The 21,039-nt window shown below is 41.7% G+C and overlaps 1 protein-coding gene across 3 annotated transcripts in view; it reads left to right on the plus strand.

The window, feature by feature from the left end:
- The window catches only part of LOC124261469 (guanylate cyclase 32E-like), a 148,562-nt gene that overhangs the window by 114,036 nt on the left and 13,487 nt on the right, over window positions 1–21,039 (plus strand). For all 3 annotated transcript variants that reach the window (XM_046695786.1, XM_046695788.1, XM_046695787.1), the window contains exons 9-16: window positions 833–902; window positions 5,244–5,346; window positions 7,880–8,151; window positions 8,183–8,207; window positions 14,050–14,121; window positions 15,918–16,080; window positions 18,297–18,446; window positions 20,817–20,994. In XM_046695786.1, the coding sequence (XP_046551742.1) occupies window positions 833–902; window positions 5,244–5,346; window positions 7,880–8,151; window positions 8,183–8,207; window positions 14,050–14,121; window positions 15,918–16,080; window positions 18,297–18,446; window positions 20,817–20,994 (1,033 nt within the window). The remainder of the gene's footprint in view (window positions 1–832; window positions 903–5,243; window positions 5,347–7,879; window positions 8,152–8,182; window positions 8,208–14,049; window positions 14,122–15,917; window positions 16,081–18,296; window positions 18,447–20,816; window positions 20,995–21,039) is intronic.

A 21,039-nucleotide genomic window follows, 5' to 3' on the forward strand; every position in this document is an offset into this window, starting at 1 on the left:
AACATTCTGGGTGGTATCTCCGTAACGAGGAGTTTTGTATAATGTGTCTGGCTGGAGGGTCGAAAGTCTTTGGTTCGATCCCCTGTTCGCGCAATACCAAAATACAGTAATGATGGTACTTGATGTTGCCTTGCCTGGCGCTCAGTATTTGGGAAATAAAGCAACTTGGTTAGTTCTGTGTCATTTGTCTGAGCTGGCTATTCATGTTAAGTTGTCGTTGGCTTATTCTCTAAGCCAATGAAGATCCGATATAAGTCCAGTTTATCCCCGGCATCAGTATTTGCTCATGACAATGTCGGACTAATCGAGTCTGCTTTTAGTATAGATTTCCGATGATTAAGATAATGTTTTTGTTGCTTTGATTTCTCAAAGACGCAGACACATTCACACGTGTCATAAGTAAATGTAAGTTAAACCCTGTTTAGTGTTTACCTTATGCCGTATCACTCGTTTGTTTGTACAAAGCCGTCCCAGCGCCGTGATCGTATCCATACTTTACCACAGGTTTAGGAGAGGCTTAGCGGCGGAATCGCTTTTGGAACTCGGCCCTGAATTGTGCAATATGTATTCTGTCAGTGTCCTTGTAATATATAACATTAAATCTTCATCAACCCATGCTTGTAAAACGCGATTAAAGGGATCTGGGTGCCGTTGTACAAAACAACCTTAGCGCTAATTGTACCTTTAGTCTATGTTAAGGTATGGGAGTTACGGTTACCTTAGTGCTTAGATCGCTTTGTACAACGGCACCCTGGTGGCCAGGCGCGTTTGATATGGTTGACTCGTTTCGTACGAGTATTTGAATTCTGAATTTCTGCTTCATCTTTTTCAGACTACGCCATCATCATCGGTTGCAGCGTTACCGCAGGGATCGTGTTAATCCTGATTGTGCTGATTGCAAGGTGAGGCTATATTTTGCTTGTCTGTTAGTCAGGGGGCAGTAGGGTAATCTATAGGTTAAAATGTCCGCTCGTCGCGCTGAAGACCAGGATTGAATCCCATATGAGCACAATGTGTTAAGCCCATTTCTGGTGTCCCCCGCCATGATATTGCTGGAATATTGCTAAAAGCGGCGTAAAACCATACTCACTCTCTCACTGTTAATCAGCACTATTCCAACACTATAGCACCGAGTCTTGCATAGACAAACACGTGGTTGATGTTATGAGCGGAACCCGATCTCATTTAGCAGTTTTAGTTTTAGCGGCTTCCTTTTCCAATTCAGTACAAACAAGAGCACAAAGGCGCGGGGATGTACCAATGTACAATATTTATGATTAGCCAACAATATTCTCTCGGCAAAACATAACCATTGAAAACAAAGTGTTTGTTTTGTTCATAATTAGTCTCTCCATCAGATTCTATTTTGGACAATAGGGCAATCTGACCCTGCGTCCATATTGATGCCTTAATGTTCGGCATGCTGAAAACTCTTCTTTCTAAAAGAGGGGAGCCGAGCTTGAGGTACTTTGAGGAGCTGTTTATCCTGGGAACGTAGAGTTCTGGGAGGCACATACTGGGTTAGGAGAGATGAGAGATGTGTAGGGGCAAGGTTGCAATTGTTGAGACACTTAAAGACTGTACACAGAACTTTGAAGTCAGCATTACCGTTAATCACCCAGGTAAGATCATTTCAAAGAGTGAGTGAGTTGGGTTTTACGCCGCTTTTAGCAATATTCCAGCAATATTACAGCGCGGGACACCAGAAATGGGCTTCACACCTTGTACCCATGTGGGGAATAGAACCCGGGCCTTCGGCGTGACGAGCCAACGCTTTAACCACTAGGCTACCCCACCGCCCCATTTCAAAGAGATCATGTGATCATTTGCATCTTGATATTGATGGAATGGTCCTATCTACGTCGTCAAACATTATTTACTCACTCACTCGCTTCAACGACAAGAGGGCGGTGGGGTAGCCTAGTGGTTAAAGTGTTGGCTCCTCACGCCGAAGACCCGGGTTCGAATCCCCACGTGGGTAGAATGTGTGAAGCCCATTTCTGGTGTCCGCGCGGTGATGTTGCTGGAATATTGCTAAAAGCGGCGTAAAACTAAACTCAGTCAGTCAACGAGAAGAAATCTTTGCGTGATCATTGACGTTCTGATGCTTCTGTGAGCTGGCTGAAAACAAATATACAATATGTGTCTGAAAACACTTGAAAATGACACATGACGTATGCATGTAGCCTTTGTGGTGACGGGATAAAACACTTTTTTCAAATATCAGATATTAGCATCGCCATGGCTGTATCGTAGCCAGGTTCTCAAACGTCCATTTACAAGCAAATCCGTCGCGTGATTGCGTTGATGTCGTTCCGCCCACATCGGCGGCTCTTCAGTAACCGGATTGTGTCGAAGTACATCACCTCCTAACACCTCTCTGGAAATATCACTGCATATCCCACGTGTCCAGATCGAGAGACAGATCCGTCAATAGACGACCTTGATGACACAGCTGTGGCGTGGAATACGTACTTGTTATGCGTATTTCAAGATGGACCTTGTCTATTGGATAAGCCTGGAAGCTGGTGTTTGAAATTGGATGTATGTTTTGGTTGATGATGTCCCGATGTAGGCTGTTAGCGGTTGTTGCCGAGTTATGTCTCCGCGTCAAACGCCATATATATCCAAGGACCCGTTTCAGAAAGTCATGTTAGTGTTAACACGGGCTTTACGAGTACGTTTCAGCAGTGGTAATCGGATAAGCTGTTCTAAAACCAGGATTTACATCCATCATTACGCTTAGGCGTTTCTATACTTAACGTGAGGGCACGGGGTAGGTTTCACAAAACCATTTTAATATAGGTCAATGAATCTATTAGTTTTACGCCGCACTCAGCAATATTCCAGCTAAATCGCGGCTGTCTGTAAATAATCGCGTCTGGACCTGACAATCTAGTGATCAACAGCATGAGCATCGATCTACGCAATTAGGATACGATGACTAGTGTCAACCAAGTCAGCGAGCCTGACCACCAGATCCCGTTATTCGACAAGCATCGGTTGGTGAAGATCAATTCTAACCCGGATCTTCACGGGTTTTAGTGGTAGAGATTAAACAGAGTTTGACGTGACGTTCCCGATTTTGAACGTATTCAGCGACATGCAATTCGTGCATTTGTGTACCTTGTAGACGCCCGGACTATTGTTGGATTCAAAGTGCCAGTACCTTGTAGACGCCCGGACTATTGTTGGATTCAAAGTGCCAGTACCTTGTAGACGCCCGGACTATTGTTGGATTCAAAGTGCCAGTATTGTTGGATTCAAAGTGCCAGTACCTTGTAGACGCCCGGACTATTGTTGGATTCAAAGTGCCAGTACCTTGTAGACGCCCGGACTATTGTTGGATTCAACAGTTTGACTCCCAGTCGCGGTTTAAACCGACATGTTCTTTCTCTTATGATGTTAGATTAACAGTTAGTCTCCGAAATGAACATATGTTAAAGAAAAACCGGTTCCTAAAAATGTTAATAAAATATACTCATAGAAACGAATAAGGGAACACATGAAAGTACAAGTGGTCCTTTATTTATAGAAACGAATAAGGGAACACATGAAAGTACAAGTGGTCCTTTATTTATAGAAACGAATAAGGGAACACATGAAAGTACAAGTGGTCCTTTATTTATAGAAACGAATAAGGGAACACATGAAAGTACAAGTGGTCCTTTATTTATAGAAACGAATAAGGGAACACATGAAAGTACAAGTGGTCCTTTATTTATAGAAACGAATAAGGGAACACATGAAAGTACAAGTGGTCCTTTATTTATAGAAACGAAAAAGGGAACACATGAAAGTACAAGTGGTCCTTTATTTATAGAAACGAATAAGGGAACACATGAAAGTACAAGTGGTCCTTTATTTATTCCCAGAATGCAATACATACCTTGTGGAGAAACCTTGAAAAAAGTCTTGGAACACCTTTCATGTGTTCCCTTATTCGTTTCAATGAGTATCAAAATAGAAAGGAGCCGAAGTCTGTGTTCATTTTCAAACCTGGAATCTAGACTTGTCACAAATTATAGACTTGCATGGGCTGAGTGGGGTATATTTGTTTCGGGGTTTGTTTTACAGACTAGTAACCCTATACTTACACCATTCGTAAATTTTGTCATAGAGCTTTTAGCATTGTTGTCATTTAAGTAGAAAAGGAAATTAGTATGTATTCGCAAGTTAGATATCATCGAAAGGGATGTTTTAAACACAGTGTCTATGGAAGGAAAGAAGAAAATCTGGCTAATGCAACCGAGTGTGGTTTATATCCAAAACCTACCTCACGAGTGCCGTAGCGAATGCGTACTTCGACACATTCAAGGGTGCTTCAGTTACAACACTTGCAGCCAAGAGAGCTCTTTCTGAAACGAGTCCCAGAGCCCATCACAGCTGAAGCAATAGACTAAGGCTTAGTCTCTGAATATATATAATTTGGATAGTAACAAACAAGCCCATTTATATTGAAAAGGAGCCCTAACCTGAGGAAATCTAGACTTGCTTTTTTAGGGCTTTAGCACTGCAGAGAGGGCTAGGCAGTAGGGAAAATAACGTTGTTCAGGGACTGTGAGACAGACTACTGAAGCAAGTATGGCTGTAGCGGCATAGTATAGTTGTCGAAATCAATGTAGCGTAAACTACGATTACACCAAATGGACCACTTGCTACAAAACTTTATAACCATAACTCGCTTTACACATTTGCACTAAAGTGTACAGCAAGTTCTAGGTGCCAAAAAATGTTCCATGTTTGTCAGTCAGTTTGTTATAAGAGTGTTCGAGATAAAAGTAGTTTACTGACATTATAGAACGAAGTGTTTGATAAAATGCATAAACGTGATAAAAACTTTAAAGACAAAAATGGTAAGAGTTTTCGATATAAACGTAGTTTTCTGACAGTATCGAACGAAGTGTTTGATAAAGTACATTAAATTAATACTAAAGTAATACTTTAAAGACAAAAATGATCTGCTGCCAATAACAGGTATATTAGGCGACGCAGTTATCATTTAACCACCTGAATGCAGCATGATGCACTAGATGAACAGCATCTGATTTTAGGTAAAAAAGTCGGAAGCAAGAAGATGATTGTGGAAGATGACCGAGAACTAGTGTAAACTGAATATTACGACAGCCGTGCTGCGAAGAACACTTTCTCAGAACTGCCTGTCTGATTTAAAAAAAATTTAAAACTTACGACACAAATTTATTGGTAGTCAGTTCGTATATAACAAGTGATGTTTGTTTCAGATATTACCTGTACGAGCAGAAGCTAGCCCGACTCCTGTGGAAGATTGACCGGGCAGAAATCCAGTTCAGTTCTGAACCAAGCATTGTCAATACCAGAAAGCCAGTGAGTAACACTATGGTCACGATCTACAGCTAGTATTCCGTGTGGGAAAGGACGTTGCAGTTTCCTTCACGTCAGGGTTCCGTAATTCCGACCTTTGGGTGGGTGTAAAAACAAACTGGTCGGTTTGCATGGGTATGTCGTTAAGGTCGACAAGGTCTAGACAATTGGCAGTCAGTGTTTCTACAACAGTACGGTTGATGGTAAAATGTACATCTCCATAAAATTAATATGCGACTATAATTTACTATCCGACTATAATTTCATGGAAGGTCTGAATTCCCAAAAGCAAATGAACAAAGGGGTTGAGATAAATGTGTCCAAGGTATTTACGAGAGGATAAGGTGTTAGAGGTGATACATTCTTAGAAATGCTAAACGATATGATATTCATTTTATGAAACGAATAAATAAATCTGGTATTTGAGGAGCGAAAGCGTCATATGGTCCATCTTATTTCCTCTTTCAGTCATGGAACAATTTCGCACCAAAGGTAGTTCCACTTTTTCAAAGTGCCGTGACTGAGAATTAACAAACTAATCTGGATAAAATCATATCTAAGAGTAGAAGAGACACAAATACTTTAGAATTGACATACCAATCCCATAAAACCCAGCGCAATATTAATACAGTATGATAGAAACTGTAGCGTACCAGAGTGTTGTCACCAATGTACTTTGCTAAAACATAACCAGGTTTTTTGTATTGGAATTCAAGAGCAAGGGCTTATAAAAATATATGTAAAAACGCACGAAGGTGTAATTGATGTAACTACTTTGATTCTAATGCTGATGGAATTTTGTCAGAAAAGAAATTCCATGTACTTAAATACGTTTTGAACATCTTCTCGGTTGTCAAATATCCATTAGTCTGTGAAAGCGGAACATGGACTGCAAATATGGAATTTCTCCAAATGGTCATTTTTAGACTAGCTGCACAGATGCCATTATTCACCATTATGTCTCCATTCTATTCTTATAAAGAGCCTGAATCCATTCGTTACCATGGCTTCACATGTCGCAATGTTGGACATCCAATCAAATTCCCCAGATAAGCGAAAGAAATTAAGTGCTTAATTATTGAGCGTTGGTGTGGGTGACGTCACTTCCGGATCAAACAATCAGGGTGGCGAATGAGTCCATGGTATTTATCAAAGAAATGAAGATATAATGCTGTATGTATAATACACTCTGCAAGATGCAATCTTTCAAAAGACTATTCTTTCACCGATTTCAAGTCAAGTAGAGTATTGTGTGGTCCTCAGCCTAGAGCTCAGGCCACAAACCAGTTGAAGTTAAGAAACGTTGGGCGCAGAGAATCCTTGGGATGGGTGACCGTGTTTGGCAGCTTGACTCCTGAGAGTTTCTGGAACTTCAGTCCTGCCCCACAACGAAGCAAGTGAGTTTAGGCAAGTCAGTCTATTCACCCATAATAAAATGGGTGGGATAACTCATGTGACTATTAACCTTCTAGCACCTCCCGGTTATCAGGGGTAACTATACTTAGAGCGTGCCTCTCCGTGGTGCGGAATTCAGCGCATTACAAATGCCCTTATTATTATTATCATTATTATAATGAGCGAGTTTGGTTTTACGCCGCTTTTAGCAATATTCCAGCAACATCACGGCGAGGGACACCAGAAATGGGCTTCACACATTGTACCCATGTGGGGAATCGAACCCGGGTCTTCGGCGTGACGAGCCAACGCTTTATCCACTTGGCTACCCCACCGCCCCCATTATTATAATGAAGCTCTGGTGCATGTAAAGCAGCCTACAAGCATAACACGGAAGGCAACTAACTTTAGCGGATGTTTACATAGAGTTTGGATGAAAGTTCCTCGCATGCTTGATCGAGGTCCAACTATATGACACCTGCTGCCCATGCGGTGTTCCGTCTTAGACAAACGTTTCACTGATCGCATATTGTATGTCAGATAAATCACAAAAGTTTAACAGAACGCTTTGTTTAGACACCCCCCATTACCCCCTGTTCCAAGAATGTGAAAAGTACGAAAAAGCTGGCGTGCCAGAAGTTACATGAAATGTGAATCGTGTTTATCCCTAAGGCTGCTTTTCGCACATGTTTTACCCAGAGCCACCTGGTCAGCTTTGGTCCCAGGAATAGTAGTAAGAATCGACTGAAGTCGTTGGTTACAGAGGCTGGGTGATGTGTGTCTTGGCAACCATTAGCTTGGAACGGTGTTCATGCTATCAACCACTGGTCAAGACTCGATCATTTACGGGCCGCCCAGGTATGGCTGGAATACTACTGACTGCGGCGTAAGACAATATGTACTGACACACTGATCCCTCCGCCGGTCGTGGTTGGTCCTGTAGGGTAGTAAAATAGGCACGTTGTGAACTCCTTCGCTCCCAGCATTAGCGCTATGGGTTCGATTCCTCTCATGGGTACAATGTGTGAAGCCCATTTCTGGTGTCCCCCGACGTGATATTGCTAGAATATTGCTTAAAGCGGCGTAAAACCCAACTCACTCACTCACTCACTCTCAATTCAAACAAACTTTGTTTATTCAGAGCAAGCACTACCACCGCTGGATCAGCCTTCTAATGTCTAAAGACTCGGAGATGGAGGACCTGTGTGAACCCACCCCCCGGGCAGAGCACGAGCTGTCGGTAGGGATGTTCCGAGGAACTCAGGTGGTCAGCAAACAGATGACGAAGAAGGCCCTGGAGGTGACGAGGCCGATGAAGAAGCAGTTGTTGCTGAGGAAGGAGTTGAACCACGACAACATCTGCCGCTTTATCGGAGTGTGTATCGAGACTCCCCAAATCTACATCGTGTCCCAATACTGCCCCAAATCTACATCGTGAGTTCAAATACTGCCCTCGCCATAGCCTACACGTGAGTTCAAATCTACATCGTACCCAAGTTGATAAAGAGATTCCCAAAATCTACATCGTACCCAAGTTGATAAAGAGATTCCCAAAATCTACATCGTACCCAAGTTGATAAAGAGATTCCCAAAATCTACATCGTACCCAAGTTGATAAAGAGATTCCCAAAATCTACATCGTACCCCAGTTGATAAAGAGATTCCCAAAATCTACATCGTACCCAAGTTGATAAAGAGACTCCCCAAATCTACATCGTACCCTAGATGATAAAGAGACTTACCAAATCCCCAAATCTACATCGTACCATCGTACCCAAGTTGATAAAGAGACTCCCCAAATCTACATCGTACCCTAGATGATAAAGAGGTTCCCCAAATCGACATCGTACCCAAGTTGATAAAGAGACTCCCCAAATCTACATCGTACCCCAGTTGATAAAGAGATTCCCCAAATCTACATCGTACCCCAAGTTGATAAAGAGATTCCCAAAATCTACATCGTACCCCAGTTGATAAAGAGACTTCCCAAAATCTACATCGTACCCCAGTTCGATAAAGAGAGACTCCCAAATCTACATCGTACCCTAGATGATAAAGAGGTTCCCAAATTCCATCTAAATCTACAGAGACTCCCCAAATCTACATCGTACCCCAGTTGATAAAGAGATTCCCCAAATCTACATCGTACCCAAGTTGATAAAGAGACTCCCCAAATCTACATCGTACCCCAGTTGATAAAGAGACTCCCCAAATCTACATCGTACCCCAGTTGATAAAGAGACTCCCCAAATCTACATCGTACCCAAGTTGATAAAGAGATTCCCCAAATCTACATCGTACCCCAGTTGATAAAGAGATTCCCCAAATCTACATCGTAGTTGATAAAGAGACTCCCCAAATCTACATCGTACCCAAGTTGATAAAGAGACTCCCCAAATCTACATCGTACCCCCAGTTGATAAAGAGACTCCCCAAATCTACATCGTACCCCAGTTGATAAGAGAGAGATTCCCCAAATCTACATCGTATCTACCCCAGGTTGATAAAGAGATTCCCCAAATCTACATCGTACCCCAGTTGATAAAGAGACTCCCCAAATCTACATCGTACCCCAGTTGATAAAGAGATTCCCCAAATCTACATCGTACCCCAGTTGATAAAGAGACTCCCCAAATCTACATCGTACCCCAGTTGATAAAGAGACTCCCCAAATCTACATCGTACCCCAGTTGATAAAGAGATTCCCCAAATCTACATCGTAAAGAGACCCCAGTTGATAGAGAGATTCCCAAATCTACATCGTACCCCAGTTGATAAGATCTACATCAAAATCCAGTAGTTGATAAAGAGATTCCCAAATCTACATCGTACCCCAGGTGATAAAGAGATTCCCCAAATCTACATCGTACCCCAGTTGATAAAGAGACTCCCCAAATCTACATCGTACCCCAGTTGATAAAGAGACTCCCCAAATCTACATCGTACCCCAGTTGACAAAGAGACTCACCAAATCTACATCGTACCCCAGTCGATAAAGAGATTCCCCAAATCTACATCGTGCCCAAGTTGATCGAGAGACTCCCGTAATCTACATCGTACCCCAGTTGATAAAGAGACTCCCAAATCTACAACGTACCCCAGATGAAAAGGAGACTGTCCAAATCTATATCGTACCTACGTACCTTACTCGTGACGTGATATAGAGACTATGGATCCGCCTATGCACAAGCTATCTCAAGCAACACTTACAGAATAATACCCACTTTCTCGCGTTCAGGAATCATTACTTATGTCCAGAGAACCAGACTTTTCTGTGCACAGCTGCGCGATGGCCACGCCAGAAAACAAAAATCAGTTCAATTCCGGACCAGATTATGTTCAAAGGTTTGCCAGCGCCATACCCCGGTTCCTGGGTTTCCCCAAACGTCAAAGACCTGCATCGCTTTGGTCTGTCCTCCTTCATGAAGCTCCACGCCATGATGTAACTGGAATACTGTTGAAAGCGGCCTTTACTCCTGGTTCTCACTTGTGTATATGACCTGTGGGCTTGGTATTCATGCTGCATACCAACACTTTATGCATTCACTAATTCTAGCTGTGTGAGAAACAGCTTTACATGATTCCTCTTTGTTAAACCAAAGCGGTACACTACAAAACCCTGCATTACTCCGGGCTTTCCTCCAACGTCTAGCAGACAAACCGTGATATAACTGAACTACTGTTCAAAGTCAGCGTTAAACCCGACCAACGACATACAATCGTATACCGACACTTTATGTATTCACGTAGTCTTGGGTTTCATTTGGAAAGCCATGGCGTTTAATTTTATACCTGCAGACAAAAGTGTTTGATCAATACTGGAGGTATTGTCGTGTCTTGGATATTATAAGGAGACATTCAGGTTTGAGGATAGCAATCATGTCTCGTTGAACTGGCTGAAGATGCGCGCATGTGGTGTTTAATACGCCATCATGTACAATGTGGGAAAAGGTACATCAAACATCCAGTCAGGTAGAAATGGAAGGCATCAAACACGTAGTGGGTGTCCATTATGTAAAACAACATCCAGGCTACATACTTCGTGTTGTAACTGCCATGGCCTTGTCCGCTGAAAACTGTAGAAGTGTGTGGGTGTGGGTGTAATTGTGGGGAGAGGGTTAGGGGTGTGTGTGTGTTAGTATGTGTGTGTGAGGGGGGTACTCATTTTGCCAGCGTATCAGCCTCGATTGAACGACCCCCCACTCTCTCTCTCTCTAACTCTCTCTCCCTCCCTTCCCCTCTCTCCCCCCTCTCTCTCTCTCTCTCTCTCTCTCTCTCTCTCTCTCACACACACTTACAACGTGTAATACGTACACTAAACACTATGTCAGTACTGGGGCGGTGGGGTAGCCTAGTGGTTAAAGCGTTCGCTCGTCACGCCGAAAACCCGGGTTCGATTCCCCACATGGGTGCAATGTGTGTGAAGCCCATTTCTGGTGTCCCCGCCGGAATATTGCTAAAAGCGGCGTAAAACTAAACTCACTCACTCACTCTGTCAGTACTACACATAATAGAATGAGGAAGCACTTTTATCATTACGGGGTTTGTGTCACGATAACGCAACAGTTTCTAATTGGTAAGGTATGTTTACGAAACATGTCGTAATTAGGTTAATAGTCTGTTTAGTTCCGTTTAGCTTACATTTCCTGACCGCCTCACGTGCAGGATCGGTGTCGCGTTTCAGTATGTCAGAGGACCTCTCATCTAGGCGTACTGGGCGGTCAGTGCACCGTCCAATCTACCCAAAATAGTCCCGTCTCCAGTCAATAACTGGCAGTATAACGGTTGATAACAAATGAAGTCATAGCCCCTGTTACAACGAGTTCTTTAGCGTCCCTGCCCCATTTGCTGATTAACGTCTTAAGATAACGCTGTAATTGATACACTACAGTGATACTGGGCATATCAGTGTTACACGAGGATGTTTGGAACCATGTCAGCATGTTAGAGATTACCTTATTACCTGTTATAAAGATCGTACGTTCGCTAGTTTCAACAATAGTAGTTGCTACGTGTCACTATTATTTGTATAGAGATGGAGGATTGCTCTTGTAATAAATTATATGCATCTGGTAATGATATCCATCCATCCATCCACTCGTCCAACCATCCATCCACCAATCCATCCTTCGACCCACCCATCCATCCATTCATTCATACAAATAAAAGCTACAAAACCCTTTCCAGATGCAATGTATGATAAGATGTAGAAATGTATGATAAAATGTAGAAATGTATGATAAAAGCAGGCTCTCTGAGTCTGTTATACAATTCCGACAATATCATGAGCACGTCTTTGTTCGTTCAATACCTCACACAGAAAAACAACAAACACATCACAATTTAATTCTGGACTCACAAAAGTCCAGAAACTCTCCGCACTGCGGGCTCTTTCTGACAAGGGTGTTGTTATGAACAAATGCTTAGGATGAAAAAATGAAAAGATTTTTTTCGAAAACTTTAAATTTAAACTCGCTCGTCCATGCCGACAGTGCAGAGAGTTTCTGGACTTATGTGAGTCCAGAATTAAATTGTGACTTGTTAACAACAAACATTAAATAAACATATTCCAAATTAGGCAAAGAGCAATACCTAGGGGTGAGGCAATCTAGATTTGCCAAATCATTCTAGACTTGAGTTAGATTTATCATATAATTTATTCTCCAGGGTCTGGGTTTTCTTGGGTTTCTATCGCAGCATGTTAATATTTTTGGTATTTGGGACCATTTAATGGTCTGCTAGCCTGGTATTTTCTTCGTATTATGTTTTTGTACTCTGCTTTGTGATCTTCAGAATTTCTTTAATAATTAGGTAACATTTTTGTTCACATCACTATATTTTTCATTGTATTAAGCAAACCAATTTTAACAGTATTACCTTGAAATATGAAACATTAACCTATAAAACCCTCCAGAGTATCCACCGATTCAGTTTGCCGTAAAAAGCAACATAGCGGTTAAAAAGATCACCACCATATCGATCCCTCTCTAAAGTAGTGGATGTAGAGGTATCACAAGTCATTGCTTGACATAAACCAGCTTCTGTCTTTACCTGTATGGGTTGTTTGATGTTTAACGCCGCAAAACAATATTTAAACTACTTGGCGGGAGTCTGTAAACCTCGTCTAGACTAGACAATCCAGTGGTTGACATCATGAGCATGTATCTAACCATTTGGATACTCTGATATGCATGAACCATGTCAGCGAGCCTTAGCACTCGACTCTTTTAGCCGTCTCTTATTTGAGGATATTCGGTAACCAGTGTCAGTTTTTTTAACACGCTGTAACAAAATTGGACTCTCATGTCAATATTGATTCATCGCTTTTCATCTTCCACACCGAATCCTTCTTTTTTGCAAATAACACAATCACAGTCCTTGATGTGTCATACTGGGAGTCAATGCGATTAAGCAAAAAAACAATATTACGTGATTCATTGTTTTCAACGTGCAGCATTAACTTGATCACGTACTACTCTGTCGGGCGAAAGAGGGTACACCTTGGAAACTGGAGTTGACCAAAACATTGCTTACGCTAGCTATAGCAAGACTGAAATTTTAAAACAGATGTCAAATGAGTGTAAACTTGACATACTGTGATATACGTATCTTTAAGTTACTCTGATACACACCAGCGTCAGGGGCGGCGGGGTAGCCTAGTGGTTAAAGCGTTCGCTCGTCACGCCGCAGACCCGGGTTCGATTCGCCATATGGAAAGTATGTGTGAAGCTTATTTCTGGTGTCCCCCGCCGTGATATTGTTGGAATATTGCTAAAAGCGGCGTAAAAACTCACTGACTCTTACTCACGCACTCACTCCGAATAACCATTTCTTGTCCAGAATTTAGCCTCTATCAACCATGGGTGTATGATAATATTATTTTGTCATTTTTTGCCTGGCAAACAATTTGATAATTTTAAAATTCCACATGTATCTCATGATGAATAATGTAAGATGGAACCACGCACCTGTGTCAGGAGGGGATGATGCTTCATATATGTAGGTTATGATAATGGTCCTCATCTTTCAACGCTACACCCCCTGATGGCGGCCAACATTCCTCCCAAACGGTGCCTCGCTTAATCTGTGCTATAATTAACGTAAGGAGTCGCTAGTAACTGCATTGCACTGTCGCTCGCACGGTTATTAACTATAAGGAAATTCTTGGAAGGTGTACAGGGCTGTATTTAGTTTCCTCCTGTCGTGACGGTATGCATGCAGGAAGCGGATCTAACTCACAAGCTGTCGTTGTGTGTTCTAGGATGTACATTTAATTCAATTTATGCCCTAACTCGACGTTTTGTGTTTCAGGACATAATACAGAACAAAGATCCTCCTCTCGACGACATGTTTGTCTCCTCCCTACTCGCCGACCTCATCAGGGTGATTATCTTCGGTTATTTTTGTGTTAAGGGATGATATGGTAGCCTAGTGGTTAAAGCGTTCGCTCATCACGCCGAAGACCCGGGTTTGATTCCCCACATGGGTACAATGTGTGAAGCCCATTTCTGGTGTCCCCCGCCATGATATTGCTGGAATATTGCTCAAAGCGGCGTAAAACTAAACCCACTCAGTCACTATTGTAATGTTAATGATGAAATACAAAAGCTGTTATGTGTAATAATGTCCCATAAACATCACCTGGGTGATTATATCGTGGAACAAACTTAATGGTTTTCATCACATTAACGGCGAATGTGCAAGTGGCACCGTTAATCCTTCACAGGCTTTTTAATTAAACGTGACCGTATTGTGTGCCACCATCTTTTAGTACACCGGTTAACCTGCCCTGTTAATTAAGCTGTATTCCGGATACCACAGAACAGTGCGCCGAAAGCTGTTATATGTAATATTTGCCGGGTACGAAGGTGATAATGTTTCAATGTTCAAACAGATTTTTCGATTCTTTTTCATACAGAGAGATACATAACAACATATTTCGCCCTAAGCTTTGGAGCAAGTCATACGCACTATGCGAAAAGACCAGTCTAATTTACTTAACTAGCTGTGTACACGTACACAAGATCTTCACTGGATTTTAAGAGAAGCTCTTAACTAGATGCTATGCCCGGTGTTTATTGATGGGGTTGGAACCCCATTACAAGTACCGAATATTGACGCCGTTTGTGAGATATAATAGTGGAGTTTGTTGGTAATGGGGAGGTTGGGTAGCCAAGTGGTTAAAGCGTTCACTCGGTACACCGAAGACCCGGGTTCACATTTCACCATGGATACAATAAGTGGAGCACATTTACAGTGTCCCCCAATATTGCTGGAATAATGCTTTAAAGCCATACTCTCTCAGTGGTCGTATAGACATTTCTTTGAGAGGCATTTAGAAGTTGTTTAGATGAAGGAAAACCGAGTTCTATGGATAGCAAGTGATGGTAACGGTGTTAGTACCTACACCTAAACGTTGCACTCATTGCAATAAAGACGTTGACTATCCATAGAACTTGGTTTTCCTTCGTGGTATAGAAATGACACATTAGCCCAACCCCGTGCATAAATCTTTTGTGAACCCTGTTCAGATGCAGCATAAAGGTCGTAGGGCTGTGACTGTCAATGTAATCTGAACTGTCATTGATCTGATCCAGAGCGTTGCTTCATCCATCGGTTAAATTAAAAGTAGCTTCTACACTGAAACTCGTGTAATCATGGACGTTGGAGTGAGTGAGTACGATTTTACGCCGCATTTTGCAATATTCCAGCAATGTTGGCGGACACCAGAAATGGGCTTCACAAATTTTAACCATGTGGGGAATCGAACCCGGGTTTTCGGCGTGACGAGCGAACGCTTTAACCAATATGCTACGCCATTGCCCCACACAGACGTTGAAAGAAGGACGTTGTAACATATACAAACCCACGAGCGATTGACGATTCCATACCGACGATTCCATTGACGAGGCGCATGCACATGTTACCCAGTTGCCAAACCCGCCGTTGTCATTTAAGGTGACTGAAGAAAGTGTCGGGTGGGAGGCCAACGCCCCCAAACTAACATGTATAACGTTATGAAATAGGATTATAAATACAGAATTATAACTAAAACGGAACTGGAACGATGCAAAACCAAATTTTGTCAATTGCCCCATATCGATACATTTTAATACTATTCCTTGATTTAATAACTATCGAATACATGTGTGAAATAAATTAAAACTTTTTCAAATCAGGGTATGACGTTCATCCACGACAGCCGCATCGTCTCCCACGGCAACCTCAAGTCCAGCAACTGCCTCGTGGACAGTCGGTGGGTGCTGCAGATAACGGATTTCGGTCTTTACTCCCTGTACACCTCAAGTCAGTCCAGCAAACACGAGAACAAGTATTACAATAGTAAGTCGTCGGTGTCGTGGTGGTGGTGGGCGTTGTAGTTGTTGGTGTTGTTGTTGTTTGAGCTGGCAACGATGTAGTAATAGTAGTAGTAGTAGGTGTTGTTGTTGTTGCTGTACGCTTATTTGATGTAGGATGGACATGTTGGGTTTTCCGTAGAGGCAATATGTTAACAGTAACAGCAAATGCAGAAGCAGTAGAAGTTGTAGTAGTAGCTGTAGTAGTTGTAGTAGTAGCTGTAGTAGTTGTAGTAGTAGCTGTAGTAGCAAGAGAGCAGTAGCAATACATGTTACAGTAGCAGCAACAACAGCAGAAGTAATGGTAGTGATAATAGTAGTCGTACGTAGTAGTAGTAGTAGTAGTAGTAGTAGTAGTAGTAGTAGTAGTAGTAGTAGTAGTAGTAGTAGCTGTCAGGCTTGCCACAAAGGCGACTATGCTTGTCGTAAGAGGCGACTAACGGGATCGGGTGGTAAGGCTCGCTGACTTGGTTGACACATGTCATCGGTTCACAATTGCGCAGATCGATGCTCCTGTTGTTGATCACTGGATTGTCAGGTCCAGACTCGATTATTTACAGACCGCCGCCATATAGCTGGAATATTGCTGAGAGCGGCGTAAAACTCAACTCACTCACTCACTAAGTAGTAGCTGTGGTGGTGGTGGTAGTAGCAGACGCAGTAGTAGTAGTTATGGTGGTGGTAGTAGTAGTGGTGGTAGTAGTAGTAGCTGTGGTGGTGGTGGTAGTAGACGCAGTAGTAGTAGTTATGGTGGTGGTAGTAGTAGTAGTAGTAGTAGCTGTGGTGGTGGTAGTAGTAGTGGTGATGGTAGTAGTAGTAGTAGCTGTGGTGGTAGTAGTAGTAGTGGTGATGGTAGTAGTAGTAGTAGTACAATGAGGCTGATGAACCAACTCAGCGGCACATAGAGACATCATTCTTGTAAAACATGGCCTCCTATTCTAACGAGTGCCATCCATCATACATCTGCGTGTGTAGTCCTCTTTATGATGTCCTCCACAATAAGAAGTAATCAATTATCCTGCACCATAAATTCAGAATCCAGCAGTATATTGCCGCTAATATTTCACTTAAAAGGACATTGACACTCCCTCCTCGCTCTTTTTAGAAACAGACTTTATAACACCAGCTGAAAGAAATCAAGAGGTTGCCACGATCAAAATAAAATCAGTTAAGAAGCACGTATGATACTTTCAAATCGTTATTTACAGATGTATCCACATTGGTGACAGTTTCTGTCATTGAATTCAAAACTCAATCATTACTACGAGATATGGTTCTATATTTATATCTGCGTTATATCAATAACCCGTCTTTTGTGCCTCAGGGCAGTTGAAACTACTGCTTGAACACATCCAATTTGTCTTGAAATTATAGAATTACAAATGATCTTGCTGCTAACTGGTGCGACATTTGTTACCCAGACCTGCTGGAATCATTGGTAAAAATAGGTGCTGCTGTAGAAGCAGAGCTCATTAAATACGCCACTGCATAGTTTCGAACGTTTTTTAAGTCTTTTAAAATATTTTCTGCTTTATTGCTCGTCGTGTTACCGACCATTGTCGGCAGAAATTGATAATAAAACGGAATACATTTGAAATCTAAACATGTAATATGGCTAAATATTGCCGGCGTAACTCAATATTTCAGTTTCACCGAGTGAGAGATGGAATAGCAGAAGAAGGTCTGTGACATGATTGGCGATGCTGTGCCGTCATTTGTCCAATAGGTACCCTTGTGTACTATTCACACTTTGCTAAGGATCAAATCATGGATTCAATAGAAAACTATGTTGTGGGGTCAAGTTTGGTGAAATATCTAAGCCTATTGTAAGAATGGATCCTAGGTTTCAGTATGTCATTGCATCTTGTGGATCCCATACCTGCTATTGACAGGTGTTGTGTACTTGTCAATGACCCGTTCCATGATTTGCAAAATGGTTGATTGGTGCCATGAAAACCATTTCTATGGTTATTCATGTATCAAGTGCATAATATAATTAAGGTTAGATTAAAGTGAATGTTGGTCTAAAGAGGGGTTACCATATTATTCTGTTTCCAATTTCAAATGGATACAATTTCAAATTATAAATCTACCTTTAAGTAAAGTTGCGAATAAAAATATTTTTGTGATCCTTAGCAAAGTGTGAATAGTATATTTAAATACTAAATATGGAACCAACTGATGAAAGGTTGCTGTTTTTAGGGTTAAAGTGGAAGGCCCCTGAGTTGCTCCAGGACGGGGTTCACGAGCCCCGGGGTACCCAGAAGGGGGATGTATATTCCTTCTCCCTCATCCTGTATGACATCCATGGTCGGAACGGTCCGTGGGGAGACACAGACCTGACAGCAAAAGGTAAATACTAATAACAAATATCGGAGCTTTGGGTAGCCTTGTGGTCAAAACGTTCTTGGGTCTTCTGAAATCTAGAACTGTTCTTGAAAGAACGAAAATAGTGGGATCGACTAGTTAAGCTAGGTGACTTGGTTGATGCACGTCATCGTATCCCAGTTGCGTAGATCGATGTTCATAATGTCACCCACTGGATTCTTTGGTCGATAATCTATTATTTACAGACCGCCACACTGTTGGAATATTGACGAGTGTTGCTTTTAAAACGAAACGGCTTAGACTACTTTGAAATTCATTTTTTCTTATCTTTGACAAATCTGGACCAGAGATGGAAACACACGAATCCATTCCAGATTGTTAGTTTGTTCTTCCAACCGTTATTTGAATATAAAGATGTAAAATCTAGATGTAAAGTGCAATGTAAGCTTTTTCCATCGATTCTGCTTTGTGACATGTCATATGAATAAACATTTATGGTGAACACGCAAGTTTTCTTTCGGTGGAATGAACAAATACAGCTGTATTTTCTTTTCTGCCTCCTGTCTTAGTGGCAGAGAAATCCAACTGCCAGTTTGGGACGAAGTCTCATGTTTGCCTCAATTTGAAGTCAGGGGGTTTAAAAAACAGGACCGGGCGAAAGGGCTTGCGAGAACATTTGCTTCAGGACTATGTCCGGTGTAAAAGAGCTCTATGCACATCCACAGACCCAACATGCAGACCAAGACCATACGTTGGAGACCATTTCACGTTTTGAAGAACATTACGTCATTTAGCATATCAGACTCACTAACGCAGAACGGGGGGCTATCAAAACGTTTGGAGACTAAAAAACTTCTGATATCTGCATGATATTGAAGAATGGATTATACCATTCACAAAAACGTCCGGTGGGTACTCGTACTGGTGTTATTCTTTAATATCATACAGTTATTTTTGCCAGATATCAGAAGAATTTCAGGATCAAAACTTTTTGATAGCACCTAAAACCCCTGTAAGCTATAGCAGTGAAACGAATAATACTGGGACTAGGTTTGCTATAGCAGTACAACGAATAATAGTGAGACTAGGTTTGCTATGGCAGTGCAACGAATAATACTGAGACTAGGTTTGCTATAGCAGTGCAACGAATAATACTGAGACTAAGTTTGCTATAGCAGTACAACGAATAATACTGAGACTAGGTTTGCTATAGCAGTGCAACGAATAATACTGAGACTAAATTTGCTATAGAAGTGCAACGAATAATACTGGGACTAAGTTTGCTATAGCAGTACAACGAATAATAGTGAGACTACTATGGCAGTGCAACGATAATACTGAGACTAGGTTTGCTATAGCAGTGCAACGAATAATACTGAGACTAAAACAAATTTGCTATAGCAGTACAACGAATAATAGGTGAGAGACTAAGGTTTGCTATAGCAGTGCAACGAATAATACTGAGACTAGGTTTGCTATATCAGCAACAAATAATACTGAGATAATAGTGAGACTAGGTTTGCTATAGCAGTGCAACGAATAATACTGAGACTAAATTTGCTATAGCAGTGCTGAGACTAGGTTTGCTATAGAAGTTTAACGAATAATGACTGAGACTAAGGTTTGCTATAGAAGTGCAACGAATAATACTGGGACTAAGTTTGCTATAGCAGTACAACGAATAATAGTGAGACTGGGTTTAATAGTGGGACTAAGTTTGCTATAGCAGTGCAACGAATAATACTGGGACTAAATTTGCTATATCAGTGCAACGAATAATACTGAGACTAGGTTTGCTATAGCAGTACAACGAATAATACTGGGACTAAGTTTGCTATAGCAGTACAACGAATAATACTGAGACTAGGTTTGCTATAGCAGTGCAACGAATAATACTGGGACTAAGTTTGCTATATCAGTGCAACAAATAATACTGAGACTAGGTTTGCTATAGAAGTACAACGAATAATGCTGGGACTAAGTTTGCTATAGCAGTGCAATGAATAATACTGGGACTAAGTTTGCTATAGCAGTGCAACGAATAATACTGAGACTAAGTTTGCTATAGCAGTACAACGAATAATACTGGGACTAAGTTTGCTATAGCAGTGCAACGAATAATACTGGGACTAAGTTTGCTATAGCAGCACAACGAATAATACTGACACTAAGTTTGCTATAGCAGTACAACGAATAATACTGACACTAAGTTTACTTAGACTGCTTCTTAGTGTCACTAATGCGCCATATTTTGAAAGGAGGAAATGTTCTACAATGGAATACTTTAATACTTGAATGCTACGTTATCGTCCTGACACAAAGAAGCATTCGAGGTGGCATAATAACAATGAGTTACATCGTCCCAGGTGCTCATGTTTTTTTTTCTACCGACAGAGATCGTGCAACGTGTGCGGCAGCGCATTCCCCACAAGCTATTCCGTCCCCCCACAGACACCCTCAAGTGCCAGCCCTATATCATTGAATGTATGCGAGACTGCTGGGCCGAGTCCCCGGACGCCAGGCCGGACTTCAAGATGATCAAACAGAAGCTCCGGATCATGCATCACGGGCTGTAAGTTGACAATACATCGTCGTTGTTGTAGAATCAGTCGTGGTA

This window comes from Haliotis rubra, unplaced genomic scaffold (assembly GCF_003918875.1).
Source record: "Haliotis rubra isolate DU_JTF1 unplaced genomic scaffold, ASM391887v1 Scf8, whole genome shotgun sequence".
Classification (NCBI taxonomy): Eukaryota; Metazoa; Mollusca; class Gastropoda; order Lepetellida; family Haliotidae; genus Haliotis; species Haliotis rubra.